Here is a 15,452-nt window from a genome sequence, read left to right as displayed (position 1 = left end):
GTTTCTCTTATGACGCAATCAAGCGAGTACGCCCTGCATAAACACATTTTTACCACTAGATAGCAGCAGCTGAATTACGAATTTAACAGTCGATAAAATGAAATACTATAAACGAACTATCACCGTCGATAAAATAGAAATTGATTATAGCAACAGTGTAACCTTTGGCAAAAAGAACGTAAATAGCCCACTTGGCTTGCTACTAAATTTAAGTTGGTTAGTGACGTATTCATCTATTACAAGCTATTCTGTTTGATCTGCGGTTTGCAATAGCGCAACGATTGCTTATTGTGTTTGCAAATTAATGTATTGTATGCAACTATTGATAAATTCTGTATTTATAAAATTCCGTATTTGTGTTTATATAGAAGACAATTGATATCTGTTCTAACGAGAAGCAGACGTTGATCACGGCCGGCTTCAATTTACTTGTTAATTATTTAAATATTTATAAACATCTATAACATTACATTTATTTCATTCTTTGAAGAAAACAGCTGTATAATATTTGTTAAAATTGACATTTCTATTAAACGTTGCAAGTCGTTGTACATATAATGAAAAATTGTTGAGTGTTTCATCGTGTTGCGATATACGGCCTCAAAATTCAGTCCCATTATCTGACGTTTTTTATTTTTATAGTACTAAGTTTATTATTTTCCGAATTTGCATATGAAATGGCTTGGTCTGGAAGATTTCATGCAAAAAGTAACCATGATCTTATACAAAGTCTTAAGAGTAAGTGATATTAACACACTTATTATAAGTTTTATATTGATTTATTGTTCTTAGATGTTATTGAATAAAGAAAACCAAATGTATATGTACATTAATAGGTAAATATGTATATATTTGAAAATATGCACTTTTTCATCTTAGGATCAAGAGTAATTAAATCTGATCGAGTTTATGAAGCAATGTCTGCTGTAGATAGAGCAAATTATACTCACCCTAGCTATGCATATATAGATTCTCCACAATCAATTGGTTATGGTGCAACTATAAGTGCTCCTCATATGGTATATATGTTTTTAAATAAATTGATTTATTCATAATATAATTTATACAGGAAGAATATACAATTTCAAAATGTTTCAGCATGCATATGCTTTAGAAATACTTGAAGATAAATTACACGATGGTGCAAGAGCATTAGATGTTGGTTCTGGTTCTGGATATTTAACAGCATGTATGTCAATGATGTTGGGACCAAATGGCTTGGCTGTGGGCATTGAACATATTCCTGAACTTAAATCATTTGCTACCCAAAACATTCAAAGGGATAATCCAGAGCTTCTTAAAAGTGGTAGAGTTCAATTAGTTGGTAAGTATCTAGTTAAATATTTTGTAAATCAATTGAATCCTTTTATATAAAAAACATTTATTGATCTAGTTGGAGATGGAAGATTAGGATATCCTGAGAAAGCACCATATAATGCTATTCATGTAGGAGCTGCAGCTAAAGAAATGCCACAAGCTGTAAGGAAAATTTGTTTTTATCAATTAATATAGTATTCATTAAATTAATTGTGACATTTTTTATGTAGTTAATTGATCAACTAGCTCCTGGAGGACGTTTAGTATTACCGATGGGTCCAGAAAATTCAGACCAAACATTGGTACAGGTTGATAAGACAATGGACGGAAAAATTATGAAAAAATCGCTTACAAGCGTTGTTTTCGTTCCGTTAACAAGTAAAAGCAAGCAATATCCTTCATGAAGTTCATGCTTGCTCCAATAAGTGAGCAGTTTTTCTGTTGTAAATGTGAGTAAAAGAAAGTACTAAATAAAGCACATAACTTTAGCTGTATATTTGCTGTCAATTGTTTTAAAAATTAAAGAAAGCTTTAGGTTACAATCATTATATGTAATACAATCATAAGCTTAAAACCTTTTAAAATAGTGTACATTTTTGATATTTTCGAATTATAATCTTCAAAAAACGACATAACGTTTATTTATATTTAGTGAAATATATTATTTCGATTCAGAAATGCAATAAGTTATAAGGATAGGAATATATTACTATCCTTTTTATTATTAATGTATATAATAAAGTACAAACTACTCTTATGTATTTTTATACTGTCTTTAATTTATTCTGTATATAGTATGAGTTACTTGTCATAATTTATTGTACTCTGAATGCTTAAAAATAAATACATTACGGAAATGTATGATGACTAGAACTACATTTTTTTATATAATTCATTCATTCTCTATGTTATATGTATCAGATGTATTACATATAATTTGACATACAATTATTTCCATTCTATACATAACATAATTTAAGTATTCATGGAATGGTCAAGTTTAACTCCTTAAAGAAATACGTAAAAAATAATTTACTGTAATGTGTCAAACATTGCAGTTATCAATTTATTATAAAATATCAAATAACTGTATTATTTAAATGTGATTGGACTTTGTGTCCTGTGGTCCTAGTTTATTTTAAGTATGCAATAGGCAGTGAGATGAATGCCTGCATTTTTTCATATTTGCCTCTTTTAATCATAATGGTTAAAGCGCTTTAACCATAAACAAACTAAGTGCTGCACCTGATGCCAATCCCATTCCAAGGAAAGCTCCCATCATAGCAGAGGCAATTTCCTTTTCTTGAGAATCTACAACTCTATTTCAAAAGTTTCATTACAAAATGTATCAAATTTTAACTCATTAATATATACTATAATACTTACGTAGGAATTAAAATAAATGTCAAATTACACAGATAACCGTTGCTAATGGCAAATGCAATAGTTATTAAAATATAATAAAAGTCATTATGAATGTAAACAGGAAGATTATATCTAGGTTGTGCATTGCAAAACATAAGAGCAGGTATAAAGATTACTCTTATCAGACTTAAAAATATCACCTGCCAGGGTTTATTTTTTGGCTAAAAAAATATATAACTCATTAAATATTACCTTTAAATATATTTTTGAACAAAGAATATTTTTTGTACATACCCACTGGAATATGCCTGATAATATTCTTCCAGCATAATCACCAGAACTAAAAATGAGGTATGTCACCACAGGTACAAAATAGATATCTGCAAAATATATATATATATATATAAATGTTAATAATTTAAAAACTGTATATATAAGATTTAATACTGAAACTTACCATTCCATGCATAACCCTTGCCTTTATCTTGACTTTCTACCAGTACAGTAACTGCTGGACATACAGACAGTGATACGAAAAATACTAAGAATACAGTAATACCATAGTGCCAAATTCTTTTAACAATACGAGTATAAGATACTGTTGTGCCGTGTGGAAAAGTTACTTCTCCAGTTACTGAATAATCTGTTTCTACACTGTCAGGAAATCTCTCCACCATATGATGTTTAAAAAATGCCTAAGCAGAAAGTATAGATACGATTTATATGACACAGTTTAATTCTTCTATTCAAAGTTCAAAGCAGATTATCAATACATGTCTGTGTTATTACCATAAGCTACTTATATATTAAAAACACTTGTATGATAAATATCATTATTCTATGTTCATTAAAATGTTGAATTACTTACTGCTTTTTCCAACATTACATATGCAATCAGAGATAAAAACAAGATAACATCTCCAATAATGAAATATACTAGCCCTGAAAGCATAGGACTAGCACCAATCCAAAGAGAACATATCTCTGTTATAGCAGTGAAAATTCCTCCAAGAGCTTGACCACTTGACATAGCAGTTATATATTTGGGAGAAAAACGACCAACAACACCCATTAAACTTCCTCCAAAAATTGCACTTGCAGCTATAAAAAAATATCGATATTGTTCCCTAATTTACATGTTGAAATATTTATTGGTATTTCAAATATCATGTATGTACTTACAATTTACGCATGCTACTGTGGTCAAAGTAATAATTAAAAATGTGCCTTGCCCTAGAAATGAAATTGGAATTTTACTTTAAAAGTTCAATACACAGTAATATTTAGCATTTTTATTTTTGTAACTCACATTTGTCTGTATTTATTTTAACAAATACTGTTGTTACAATGAAAAGTAACAGTATTATACACTGTGAGCCAACCATTCTTGTCCTCAGGGGAATTCTATTATTTTATAAATTGAAAAGTTGATATAGTCGTTCTATTACTAGTATCGTGTAGTTGAAAGTATATAATTTACTTACTTTTTACTGATAAATGCATTTATGACTAGAAACAATGTATTTGGTAATGCACTTGCTACACTTAGATATGATGTAAAACTAGCTTGAAGGTCAGTTTTCTTTTCTAAATTTTCTACATGAGTATAGTTAATATGCGTAGAATTTTCTTGTATTTCTCTAAACTTATACATCCAATACTATAAAACAAATTAGACAAACTCAATCATACACTATCAATGATGCTAAATAATAAGATATATCAGTTACTTACATCTTCAGCAGTAATAAAAAAACTCCAAGGAATTAATATATTCATCCCAAGTAAATAAAAAACAATATATGCAATATTATACCTAAACATTAAAGAAATACATAAAGCATATTATATAGCAAACAATTGAATTATTCTAACTGAAAATTACCTATCGCTAGGTTCATATTGTTTTAAAAATGGCTTTTCATCTGGCACAGAAATACTTGGATCATCAACTTCAGTTTCTAAATCATCCTCAAATTCGCTGTCCGAACCTCCTAACAAAGGTCTTTTATTTATTGGATACATGGTTAAACTGAAAATTAAAAGATCAAAATTTTAATTAAAATTTATACAAATTATACAATAGGTAAAAATGTTTAACAACTTTCTCTTTCTACTCACAAGGTTACATAGAAAATTATCTATATATATGCCACTCTGTAATTTACATGTAATTAGAGTATAATAACCATTTACATGGTTGCAAATAAGAACCAATGTCACTTTGTTTAAACTGTCTCACGTTCAGCACATTTTGAAACTTTAGTAAAATTTATGTTTAGCAATCCACATCTGGGAAGCAAATGGCAATACCTCTAACATATTACTGTGCCAGAGTCTTTAAGAGACTCGATGCCGTATATAATACATTTCCTTGGCCACCTGTGACTAAGCACAGATACAAAAAGTAAATACCGTAGCATTAGCCTTATAATAATCCTACTGTAACTTCTTTCTTTACTACTCGTTTACATCATAAATGCAAAAACAGCTGGTGTAGTACACAAACCAAGTACAGCCCGCCAATTGGTAATGACGTTTCTTAAAAGAATGCGATGCATCATAAATTTGTGATAGGAACAAAAGAAAATATTTAAAATTTCAATGTTTATTCAGGAACATTCAGCTTTAGTTAGGATAGCATGATTATTCGACTGATTGTATGTAATGCTCTATTTATGATTATCGAAACATATACCAACTAACACATATGTATAGTGTATCTATACACGCTATACATATACAGATCTCACCATTGATTAGACACAAAGAAGAGGTTCAAGTCCAATGTTATACGAGTTTGCATATTGTCGCATTGCGAGGAGAGTTATTTTCTAAGAAATACACCATATATTTAGACTTTATGCAGATTATATATCTCAAAGATTATATTCTACGACTAACAAAATAGAGAATTGTTATTTGAATACTAATGTAGTACATTTAGTAAGTTTGATGAGTGGCAAATGCGATAAATATCGCATTTCAACTCGTAAACTTTTGCGTGATATGGACGTGTGATGACATTACGGTGAACTAGAAAAATGTATTGTGCATTAGGAAGATGGTAAATAGCTATATTTAATTAAGTTTGAATGGTACAAATAGATCCAAGTAGTGGCTTGATAACAATTTTTTTAATAGTTTTTGCAGGAGAGATGCGGTAAGAGCTTTGAGTACGGGTGAGGTATCTACCGCACTTCGACCTTTTTACTTTACAGTTCACCCTGACCTTTTTGGGCAATATCCTACACAAAGAGTAAGTTCAGTTAATTATAATGATTTTAGGTAACTTATAAAAAGCAAGTCTGTAAAGTGAAAGCGATTTAAATTGATTAAGCCTCAGCAACGCAGTTTATTGTCTTATTATGTTAAGAATTATTTATAGAACAAAGGAAGTGCAATAATTGCTATGTATATGTAGGTAAATGCACATAATATTCAGGTATAAATAAACTGAATACAAGATATTTGTTGGTTGATTAAATAAAGAATATATCAAATGTATGTTAAATATGATTTTAATTTGTTTAAAATCTTGATTGTTTCAGACAGTAAATGAAAATTCTCTAAAACAATTAAGTTCTGTCATTGAGAATTTACAACAGCAAAGACCTATAAGACCTATTACTTTACCATTTTATTTAAGATCAAAAGATGAGAAAGAAGTCAAAGCTGGTAAATTCACTTTAGTACAAATACAGTTAAAGGATAAGGACTTAAGAAGAACTATACTTTCTATTCTAAAGACATGCGATTTGCCAACCACATTTGTGGATCAGATTGAAGAACAAAAACCATCAGAAAATGGAAAATATAAATCAAGATTTTGGCAAAGAAAAGGATATTCTGGAGAAAACATAGATTTTTCAGAATTAGAAGATGATCCCATTTATGCATCTATTATAATGAGAAGAAAAATTAATTTAGAACCAGATACTCTTAAGTAAGATTATCAGTGTTTTTATGTAAATAATTAACATTCTGTTAAACGTGTTTAATTACATAGTTGATGATTGTTGATTAGGGCATACTTGGACAAACATATTAATGTAGTACATGTGAAGTTGGAAGCATGTAGACCCATACGCGAAGAAGTACAAAAGTTAGAAAAAATATTATGCTCTGAATTAGGTCTAAACAGTATTGTATGGGATTGTGGATGGAACATAGCTCACTATAGAGGATGTTTATTAGCTTTCAAGGCATTAGCCGAACATCATCCTGAACCAATGCAAGTACTCAAAAACAGAACACTTGTTTTTGCCAATGATACAGGCATTAGTCTAGAGGGAAATGTTATGTTGAATTCAGGTGAAGTCAGACACAATTGGCTTGATGTAAGAATGAATTATAAAACTTGTATCCTATTTATTAGTTTTTATTTTATTAAATAGATTTAATCAAACAAATGTTATCATATTTAACAGCTGGTATGTTATTTTTGTTTTACAGCTAATTAAAAATATCCGGAAGTATGATGTCGTACTGTTTAGATTACCAGCTTTTGAGAAGGCAGTTTCACAAGTACTTCTCGACATTAAAGTTGGTCGACGGTGCGTAATACAACACATTAATTGAATGACGGTAAGGCTCAGGGTACTCTATATGTGCAGGAAATTCATGCCAAAAGTAATGGTTAGTCAGTATGAACGGCAACTTCGACAACTTACTACAACCCTCTCGGATTACCGAGGACGACGAAATTATCCAAAAGTCTGGCCCGAGAAATTATCTGCTTATGAGATTGTGATTGAAGCGTTAGTATTATGTATAGTACTTAAAGTTTCTTGTATGTTTACTTTCAGTTAATTTGTAAGTATTTGATAAACATGGTTAATTTAACATCTTTGTAAGTATAATGCAATATAATATCGAAGTGAAATATATATACTAAGATGAGGTTTACTTTCAGTGAAGCAGGACCTTTAATGCTCTCTCCTACTGGACAGTTTATAGTTCCATCTTCGTGTCCAAGTTTTCTTTTAGTAAATTTCATTACTGAAAACTTAGAAGAAGCCTCGAAAAGATTACATCATTATAACAAGTAAGACTATCTTATAAATATCTTGGAACAGTTTCTATTTTATTTTGTATCTTATTTTATTGCAGCATCAAACATGTCGAACGTGAGCTTCATGATAAGGCTGTTAAAGAACTGGGTTTAATTGTTCTGAACAAAGATGATAGTATCACTCCAGACTTAATGATACAATGTTGCGAACGTTTATTATTGCACAAAAACGTTTTAGCCCCATTGTTGGAAGGTGTCATGCTTTGGGTGACACATTATTATTCTGTTATGAGCGATGGTGTTTTATGTATACCATGGGATTGGAAACTTTAGGTTTCAATGTAAAATAGTAATTAATACCAACATTAATTTGTTGATATTTTGTATCATTATGCCGATTAACAGAACTATTTCCAAAAATTTTATGAATTGTAATCAATTAATAATGTACAGAACATATGATACAGAAATGGTAGATATTTTTATGAAAACTTTACATATGCTTAAGATAAAAGAATAACTTAGTAAAGGTATAAATCCTTTTACTATTGCTTTGGCAGTACAATTAATAACAAAGAATGATTTATAATACTCTGTAAAATATATTTGCATATTAATTGCAATTGTTTTTCTGTAACTAATCTTAGTATGTACATTGTATAGTTGAGAAAAGAAGAAATATTTTGTACAATCGTGTAGTTAAGCAATAAATACATTGCATACAAATAAATGAAAGAATCAAACTATTTTCTAAATTGAAGTTGAAATTTCTTCACCCCCCATTGACAATGAATCGTTGAATGCGTAGTAAAATGGCCGATAAAAATAAGGTTTAGAGCGACGTTGGTACATATTTTTTATCTGTATGGGTTATTGTCCATCAATGGTTCATGGAGGGGCGAGGTCGTCCGACGCACCAGCATGATGGCCGTCACGTTGTTATGACAAGAGATACGTCAAATTTGTAATATTTTTCATAATAGCTTGGGCCGGCGATTATCGTATCTCTGGAATTGGTTTTAATAATTAAAAATTGTTCCTGGTACCTTGATGTACACGCAAACAATAAAAATGCCGGTCCAAAAGGATTCAAATATTGTGAAAATCGCTGTTCAGATGACGGATCAAGTGCCACAACTTATTGAATTTAATCAAAAGCATCCACTTACTGGGATTATTCAGGTATATTGAATAAAATATAAGTCCATTACATTACTATAATTGTATTATCTTCCTGTTTAGATTTTTTAAGATGAACTGTTTAGAACTAAAATTGTGAAGATATATTTAAATAAGAATAATTTTAATTTTTATTAGGAACTGTGCAATGGGTGGGGTCTCTCTGACCCTGAATCTTATTCATTACAATTTTCTGAAAGTAATAACCAAAATTATATCACAGAAAAAAATCGCAATGAAGTAAAGAATGGTAGTATTTTAAGATTGGAGTTTTCGCCATCTAAAACAGCTTGTGATATTTTAACAAAACTTAATAATGGAACTATGGAAGAAAAAACTGTAGCCTTGCAAAAATTGAGTACTCTCAGTACAGATATGACATTTGCATTAGAATTTATTAATAAGCAAGGATTAGCTTTAATTATATCACAGGTAATAAAAATAAATCCTAATAATTGATCATTTTCATATCATTCATGTATTTTAATTCATTGAATACATTTTTTTATAGGTCGAAGGTGAGAAGTATAAAGGTAATGCACTTGCATATTCGCTTCAATCATTTGTGGAACTTATGGATCATGGAATTGTTTCATGGGATATATTAGAAACCCCTTTTATCAACAAAGTAGCAAGCTATGTAAATAATCAGGCTGTTACCCAAGATACCAGTATTATTGAAGCTTCGCTTAGCATTCTTGAAAATATAGTATTAAACTCTTCTGGAAAATATGGCCAAGTTGAGAAAGAAGTGACCTTTCCCAACTTAGTAATGCATCTACAAAGTATGCGTCCACAAATCCAACAAAATGCAATAGCTTTGATAAATGCTTTATTTCTTAAAGCTGATTTAGCTAAACGTAGATCTGTGGCTGCAACTCTCCAATCTAAGCAAGTTAGGAATGTTTTCCTAACAATTGTCATACAGTCTACTGGTCAAGTATGAAATATTGAAATATTATTTTTTTTATCAATCAATGTAAACATTTGCTATAAAATCATATTTTGATGTAGGTTGGTGCGGAAATGGCACATCAATTATATGTATTGCAAACATTAATGTTAAGTCTCTGGGAGCAGCGTATGATGACGAAAATGGATCCTCAGGATCAAGATGCACATGATAAAATTAAAGAACTTAGAAGAATTGCTTTTGATACCGAAGGTGCAATAGGTGGAGATGTAACCGCTCGTAAACAAGGCCTCTTTGCTAAAGATTATAAAAAATTAGGTTTTAAGTATGATATTAATCCCGCACGCGATTTTATGGAAACACCTCCTGGCATGCTTGCTCTAGATTGCATGGTCTATTTTGCCCGGAACCACACCGAATCTTATACTAAAGTTGTTCTGGAAAATTCATGCAGAGCGGATGAACATGAATGTCCGTTCGGTAGAACAAGCGTGGAACTCGTTAAATTACTTTGTGAAGTAAGTAGTATAAAACAATGCAAAGTAATTTAAATAATTACTTTTAGTTTAATTTATCCCTCGATTTAATTAGGTATTACGTATTGGAGAGGCACCTAGTGAACAAGGTCAATCATATCATCCAATGTTTTTTACTCATGATCATCCATTTGAAGAATTTTACTGTGTATGTATAGTTCTTCTAAACAAAACTTGGAAGGAAATGAGAGCAACTACCGAAGATTTTGTAAAAGTATTTTCTGTTGTAAGAGAACAAATTACTAGAGCACTTCAATGTAAGCCTACAGGATTGGATAAATTTAAAAATGAGTTGCAACAATTAACATATTCAAGAATCACTAATCTTTGGCAACAAGAAAGGACTAGCAGGGAAGAATGGGAAAGTCATGCAAGACCAGTTGTCGAACTCAGAGAACAAATTACACCTGAAATTTTAGAACTTATTCAACAACAACGTTTAGGTTTTTTGGTAGAAGGTACCAGGTTTATGAAATACAGTGCCAGAGGACAGGTACTTTTTTACTTTTTTGAAAATCGTAATAAAATTATTTACTCTCTACAGTTTTATATTTGTAATAAATATTTTAATCTTTAACAGAGAATTAAGGACAAATTTTGGTATGTTCGACTTTCACCTAATCACAAAGTATTTCATTATGGTGATTGTGACGAAAAATCGGTGCCAACAATAGATGAACTTCCTACAAAATTAGCCGTTGTTGAAATTCGTGGTTTAGTAACTGGTAGAGATTGTCCACACATGAAGGATTTACAACGACGCAAAACTACACATCAGTTGGCGTTTTCTTTAATGTTGGATTCTGTGGAAGTTTCAAGCCTAGACTTTGTTGCACCTGATGAACAAGTTTTTGACTATTGGACTGATGGCATTAACGCCTTACTCGGTATGTAATATACATTATGTGTACATATGTATTGAATATTATTTTCTCTCAATATAGAGGTAATTATGTACAGGTATTAGAATGACCAGCAAACAAGCAGATAACGATTTGGAAACATTACTATCTATGGATATTAAATTAAGACTTTTAGACGCAGAAGGAATTGTTATTCCTCAAGAACCACCAGCTATTCCTGATCCGCCACCAAATTACGATTTTTGTTATGAGTTAAAGTAAAAGTATTTTTTATGTTCAGGAATCATAGCAGTTTTATGTGAGATATTTTATTTTAGATTTACATTTTTATACAAGTGAATCATTTTTAATACTTTTATTAATGACGTTTACATATAGAATACATCAAATTTTTAATTAGATAAATTTAACATATTTTAATTATGTGAGGAGACGCAGTACACGTTACCAAAGATATATTTTACATTTTTATATATACAAATTACATACATTATTTTAAATATCATTTGTATATATCAATTTGATACTTATATAACGATATATCGATTTTATATTATAACGATAGTACATAGATCGAAAAATGAATATTATTTACAATTCCATTAACAATTTTTATACTTACTTAATGGTAATCGTAATGAGACTATATTTAAAATCCTGTTCAATCAACTTTTTAGAAATTTATATAGAGGTGTAATAAATTTTTAATGTAAGTTAATAAATTATTTATTGAATCATTATGCTATACGTTTAATATTATATATAAAATAATATTAATGTTAATTAATAATGCTAATAATATTAATAATAATGCTGAAGCCATTTATAATGTAAGTTTTGTGCAGATATTGTATAATTATTTAAAACAAAAATAATTATATAATCAATATTTTTATCTTTTAGAAGCGTAGTGTTGTTATAAAATAGTGGTTTCGTAATAGTTTACATCATATCTTCTGAAAGTATTTGGTAATTTTGAGGATTGTTTGTCTGGTGATTTGGAGGACAAAGAAAGAACTCAATAAAATTGAGAACAGGACCTCTACTAAATGGATTTAAATATTTTCCTTTCTTGTCTCTTAAATATGAATATCGTTTATAGTTAAACATTTCATTTGTGGTCAAGTTCATGCAAGCATGTAATACCTACGTAAAAGAAGATAAATTACTATGAATCCAGACAAATATTTCATATGTTATAAAAGTATATTTTATAATTACCGAAGTGCATGTTAGAATCCATCCAAGTCCACAAAACACTAAAGCTTCTAGTACCCCCAACACATATAGTAATTGGATTCCTTCAATTGCCATACAGTAGCAGGCAAAATAAATTGTAAAAGAACAATTTATTGCTACACACATGACGAACAAGAAGAACCACATTCTGTAATAATAATTTATTAATGAGTAACGATTAGTAAGCATGTTATAAGTAATATGTATAATTTTATAATTTACCTGTTTCTTAAACCCACACAGTTGTATATAAAGGGACAGTGATGATCGAAATATGTAACACATCTATTACATATTCTGCAATGTTTAGCCCTTATTGGTCTGAAGCATCTACAACTGTGACATAGTCGAGATAACAATACATTTCGTTTCTTCCATTTATCGAAGTATGGAATCTAAAATAGAGATCGTTACGTGTATATCATCTATAATATTCAATACTACATGATGCCAATATTTTCAAATAATACCTGATTGATTGCTCTATAATAAGTTTCACTGTTTTGTGGTATGTAACCAGGATCTCTTCTATTTGCAACAATCCATGAAATCCACATAACGATGTTCCAATAAATAAAGCAATAATGACTACCGCGTAAGAGATTCCACGTTAATGGGATACATTTTAGTAAGTACATTGGATATCCCCATAAAAGAACTGATACCATAAATAATAATATAGGACCTTTACTGTTGCCAGCTCCACCAAATAATAATGCCCTTAAAAATAAATGGATATTAATACATTATTCTGCATACATTATACGAAAGACGAAAATACGAACCAAAGTTCATTGATAGGTGGAATCCATCTACACCGTCGTTTTTGTTCAGCTTGAAGTATTCTTATAATCTCATAATGTCTATGACTTTTTGCCAGCTGTAACGGTGTTTTACCATTTTTGTCACGAGGTTCTAATTCAATTTTACTCTTTTCACACAATATTTTAACGCAACTGACATTGCCGGAAAGACATGCTAAGTGTAGTGGAGTAGATCCAAAGTAATCTGGTTTTTGTAAATCTACTCCACTATACATGAGTAATCTTATTAGTTCTGCATGTCCCTTATATGCAGCCCAATGAAGGGCAGTATCGCCGTTTATATCTGTTAAATGTCCTAATGCACCGGACCCTAATAAAAATGCTGCTGTTGCAAATTTTCCAAACATACAGGCAGTCATCAAAGGAGTTAGGCCTTTAAAATCTGCTGCATTAACAGCTACACCTGCCTAGAATAAATAAGAAAAAAAAGGTAATCAAATTGTAATTTTATATGCAATTACAATTTTACCTAATTTCAATACCTTTAATAACACTTGAACTAACGCACTATGACCTTTCCGGCAAGCCCAATGTATCGGTCTCGGTCCTTGAATTCCAAGACAAGAAAGATCAACTGGTCCATTTCGTTCTATTAAGTATCTCATTACCTATTTCATATAGATTTTTATTTATAAATAATAACATAGCTTTTTTATCGTAATTGCTGTATGAATTTCATGAAGTTAATTATACAAACTAACTTCGATGTTTCCATCCAGAGCAGCCCAATGGGCTGGGGTATATCCCCATTCATCCCTTGCGCTTAACAAACTTAAACCATTCTTTTCTACTAATTCATCCACATCCGTTATTTCCCTAAATAAATATTACATTTTTTAATATTTTTTTTTACCTTAGTTCACTGTTAATACGAACAATATTAGGATAACAAGTCTACCCGGATCTAAGTAGTTCAAAGATCTGTTTGGTTTCGTTAGACGGAGTTTGACCGGGAGCAGTTTCGTCGGCATAAATGTTGTCGTCAGGACCGCTTCTCCGTTGCAGTTCAGAATCCTTAGCAGATCCATGATTTTGATGAGTGGTGCTAGAAATCGGAGTATTTGGTAGATGCCCGACCATGTCGGGATCGGGACTTAATTCCCATACGGATCTCGCTGCCCCGGGCCCAGTTACAGGGCTTACAGGATACACCTAAGAAGGTTGATAATATTTTGATAAAATTTTAATCATTAATTATCAATTAAATGTTAAATTTAAGTTCAATTTTAAATCTAAATACTTTAAAAGTGATAAAATTGTTTACTCCGCCATAGATTTGAAACTTAACGCTAGTCTCTAAGGCACTTTATTATATTTATTTACAACTTAAGATGATTTAATTGTTTGATTTTGTTAGTATCATGTTTATTTCATTTTTGTACAACTAATGTATCTTTGTAGCTCACCTTACAAAGCGTTGCGAGCTCCGTATTTACTCGCTCGTGTTCGGAAGGTGTCTTAAAGGATGCGCCTGAGGCTGAGGTTGTTCCACCTTCCGAAACAGTTAGTCACAAAGAAACATTTGGTCCAACCATGTTGTTCAATCGAATTCTTGCTAGACACCGTTTCGTTTATTGTAATAAAGTCTAGAACAATACCTTTCTTATACAGCAGTTTGATTAATTACGAGCAGCAATGTTCGCACTTCGAAGTGAGACCATACTAGTTGCGTGACATTACGCATGAAAATCAATACTATAGTTGAATGAACGCCTGCGTACTAAAATTGCATGAAACGTAAAATTTATTTTTATTTTTGGAAGTTTAACTAGCGGATAGCTTTATTAAATATTACATTTTATCGTTCGTATATACAGTATCGAGCATGGTAGGTTTCCACTGGGAAATTCCTCTTCAGGGGCGAAGGGAAGAGGGGCTCCGGGTTTCCAGTCCACCCCTTCAGCCCCGGTGGCATTCATGTGAAAACTGACATTGTATAAAGGGTTAGAGATCTTATGTATATGTATAGGCTTGGAGAGAATTATATTATTTTGTTTCTAAATCACTTCTAATATTAATATTGTAAAAATTTAAGATTTTGAGAATTTTTGCTTTCTGTATATCGCTGTTTTCTCTCGGGAGACCTACGCACTGTGCTCAATATTATATGAATGTTGTATAAAGATTAAATTCTTAAATAGGCATTATTTTTTATATAGAATATGCATTCTATAATTGTTATATACAATATTTTGAAGAAAT

General features: G+C 30.6%; 5 protein-coding genes across 9 annotated transcripts; 3 read left to right on the top strand and 2 right to left on the bottom strand.

The window, feature by feature from the left end:
- Positions 1-145: 145 nt before the first annotated feature.
- On the top strand, positions 146-1,811 carry LOC114871335 (protein-L-isoaspartate(D-aspartate) O-methyltransferase). 3 transcript variants are annotated; one of them, XM_029177116.2, is made up of 6 exons: positions 146-216; positions 643-738; positions 880-1,019; positions 1,099-1,324; positions 1,394-1,479; positions 1,548-1,811. In XM_029177116.2, exons 2-6 carry the CDS (start codon positions 678-680, stop codon positions 1,719-1,721), a joined length of 687 nt encoding a protein of 228 aa, XP_029032949.1. In that variant the 5' UTR covers positions 146-216; positions 643-677; the 3' UTR covers positions 1,722-1,811. The 3 variants fall into 3 exon arrangements, with proteins under 3 accessions (XP_029032949.1, XP_029032940.1, XP_029032932.1); XM_029177107.2 differs by lacking the exon at positions 146-216 and adding an exon at positions 223-431; XM_029177099.2 differs by lacking the exon at positions 146-216 and adding an exon at positions 240-311.
- Positions 1,789-5,371, bottom strand: LOC114871325 (equilibrative nucleoside transporter 1). The gene is made up of 11 exons (XM_029177085.2): positions 4,804-5,371; positions 4,568-4,714; positions 4,417-4,498; positions 4,167-4,342; positions 3,992-4,086; positions 3,865-3,915; positions 3,551-3,783; positions 3,140-3,377; positions 2,977-3,062; positions 2,704-2,903; positions 1,789-2,636 (listed from the first exon to the last, which is right to left on the bottom strand). The coding sequence occupies exons 2-11, from the start codon at positions 4,705-4,707 to the stop codon at positions 2,525-2,527; spliced, it is 1,413 nt and encodes a 470-aa protein (XP_029032918.1). The 5' UTR covers positions 4,708-4,714; positions 4,804-5,371; the 3' UTR covers positions 1,789-2,524.
- Positions 5,372-5,566: 195 nt separating this feature from the next.
- Positions 5,567-8,451, top strand: LOC114871316 (T-cell activation inhibitor, mitochondrial). Of its 2 annotated transcripts, none has more exons than XM_029177064.2 (8): positions 5,567-5,749; positions 5,827-5,941; positions 6,234-6,628; positions 6,710-7,022; positions 7,138-7,238; positions 7,281-7,442; positions 7,598-7,729; positions 7,795-8,451. In XM_029177064.2, exons 1-8 carry the CDS (start codon positions 5,727-5,729, stop codon positions 8,027-8,029), a joined length of 1,476 nt encoding a protein of 491 aa, XP_029032897.1. In that variant the 5' UTR covers positions 5,567-5,726; the 3' UTR covers positions 8,030-8,451. The 2 variants fall into 2 exon arrangements, with proteins under 2 accessions (XP_029032897.1, XP_029032906.1); XM_029177073.2 differs by having other exon boundaries at positions 5,571-5,749; positions 7,299-7,442.
- A 106-nt stretch (positions 8,452-8,557) lies between these two features.
- Positions 8,558-11,910, top strand: LOC114871560 (engulfment and cell motility protein 1). The gene is made up of 7 exons (XM_029177631.2): positions 8,558-8,878; positions 9,014-9,307; positions 9,387-9,815; positions 9,890-10,306; positions 10,380-10,817; positions 10,905-11,211; positions 11,285-11,910. The coding sequence occupies exons 1-7, from the start codon at positions 8,747-8,749 to the stop codon at positions 11,446-11,448; spliced, it is 2,181 nt and encodes a 726-aa protein (XP_029033464.1). The 5' UTR covers positions 8,558-8,746; the 3' UTR covers positions 11,449-11,910.
- A 146-nt stretch (positions 11,911-12,056) lies between these two features.
- Positions 12,057-15,139, bottom strand: LOC114871566 (probable protein S-acyltransferase 23). Of its 2 annotated transcripts, XM_029177653.2 has the most exons (10): positions 15,046-15,139; positions 14,657-14,970; positions 14,149-14,402; positions 13,952-14,066; positions 13,733-13,858; positions 13,212-13,657; positions 12,897-13,146; positions 12,649-12,821; positions 12,409-12,574; positions 12,057-12,333 (listed from the first exon to the last, which is right to left on the bottom strand). In XM_029177653.2, exons 3-10 carry the CDS (start codon positions 14,328-14,330, stop codon positions 12,130-12,132), a joined length of 1,662 nt encoding a protein of 553 aa, XP_029033486.1. In that variant the 5' UTR covers positions 14,331-14,402; positions 14,657-14,970; positions 15,046-15,139; the 3' UTR covers positions 12,057-12,129. The 2 variants fall into 2 exon arrangements, with proteins under 2 accessions (XP_029033486.1, XP_029033477.1); XM_029177644.2 differs by having other exon boundaries at positions 14,657-15,112.
- Positions 15,140-15,452: the final 313 nt, after the last annotated feature.

The sequence above is a fragment of the Osmia bicornis genome, chromosome 3 (genome assembly GCF_907164935.1).
Source record: "Osmia bicornis bicornis chromosome 3, iOsmBic2.1, whole genome shotgun sequence".
Taxonomy (NCBI): domain Eukaryota; kingdom Metazoa; phylum Arthropoda; class Insecta; order Hymenoptera; family Megachilidae; genus Osmia; species Osmia bicornis.
The sequence above is the reverse complement of the archived record's forward strand: the minus strand, read 5'-3'. Positions and strand labels throughout refer to the sequence as shown.

Excerpts from the sequence above, each read along its gene's own strand:
- LOC114871335 (XM_029177099.2), top strand. Across the intron at positions 739-879 it reads TCTTATACAAAGTCTTAAGA|GATCAAGAGTAATTAAATCT; the intron begins GTAAGTGATATT and ends TTTTCATCTTAG. Across the intron at positions 1,325-1,393 it reads TGGTAGAGTTCAATTAGTTG|TTGGAGATGGAAGATTAGGA; the intron begins GTAAGTATCTAG and ends TTATTGATCTAG.
- LOC114871566 (XM_029177653.2), bottom strand. The coding sequence starts at position 14,330 with ATGGTCGGGCATCTACCAAATACTCCGATTTCTAGCACCACTCATCAA. Across the intron at positions 13,859-13,951 it reads CTCTGGATGGAAACATCGAA|GTAATGAGATACTTAATAGA; the intron begins GTTAGTTTGTAT and ends TATATGAAATAG. Across the intron at positions 13,658-13,732 it reads TAGTTCAAGTGTTATTAAAG|GCAGGTGTAGCTGTTAATGC; the intron begins GTATTGAAATTA and ends TATTTATTCTAG.
- LOC114871560 (XM_029177631.2), top strand. The coding sequence starts at position 8,747 with ATGTACACGCAAACAATAAAAATGCCGGTCCAAAAGGATTCAAATATT. Across the intron at positions 8,879-9,013 it reads CACTTACTGGGATTATTCAG|GAACTGTGCAATGGGTGGGG; the intron begins GTATATTGAATA and ends AATTTTTATTAG. Across the intron at positions 10,818-10,904 it reads AATACAGTGCCAGAGGACAG|AGAATTAAGGACAAATTTTG; the intron begins GTACTTTTTTAC and ends AATCTTTAACAG.
- LOC114871325 (XM_029177085.2), bottom strand. The coding sequence starts at position 4,707 with ATGTATCCAATAAATAAAAGACCTTTGTTAGGAGGTTCGGACAGCGAA. Across the intron at positions 4,343-4,416 it reads TTTTTATTACTGCTGAAGAT|TATTGGATGTATAAGTTTAG; the intron begins GTAAGTAACTGA and ends TTTGTTTTATAG. Across the intron at positions 4,087-4,166 it reads AATGCATTTATCAGTAAAAA|AATTCCCCTGAGGACAAGAA; the intron begins GTAAGTAAATTA and ends ATAAAATAATAG.
- LOC114871316 (XM_029177064.2), top strand. The coding sequence starts at position 5,727 with ATGTATTGTGCATTAGGAAGATG. Across the intron at positions 5,942-6,233 it reads GGCAATATCCTACACAAAGA|ACAGTAAATGAAAATTCTCT; the intron begins GTAAGTTCAGTT and ends TGATTGTTTCAG. Across the intron at positions 7,239-7,280 it reads GACATTAAAGTTGGTCGACG|GGTACTCTATATGTGCAGGA; the intron begins GTGCGTAATACA and ends GGTAAGGCTCAG.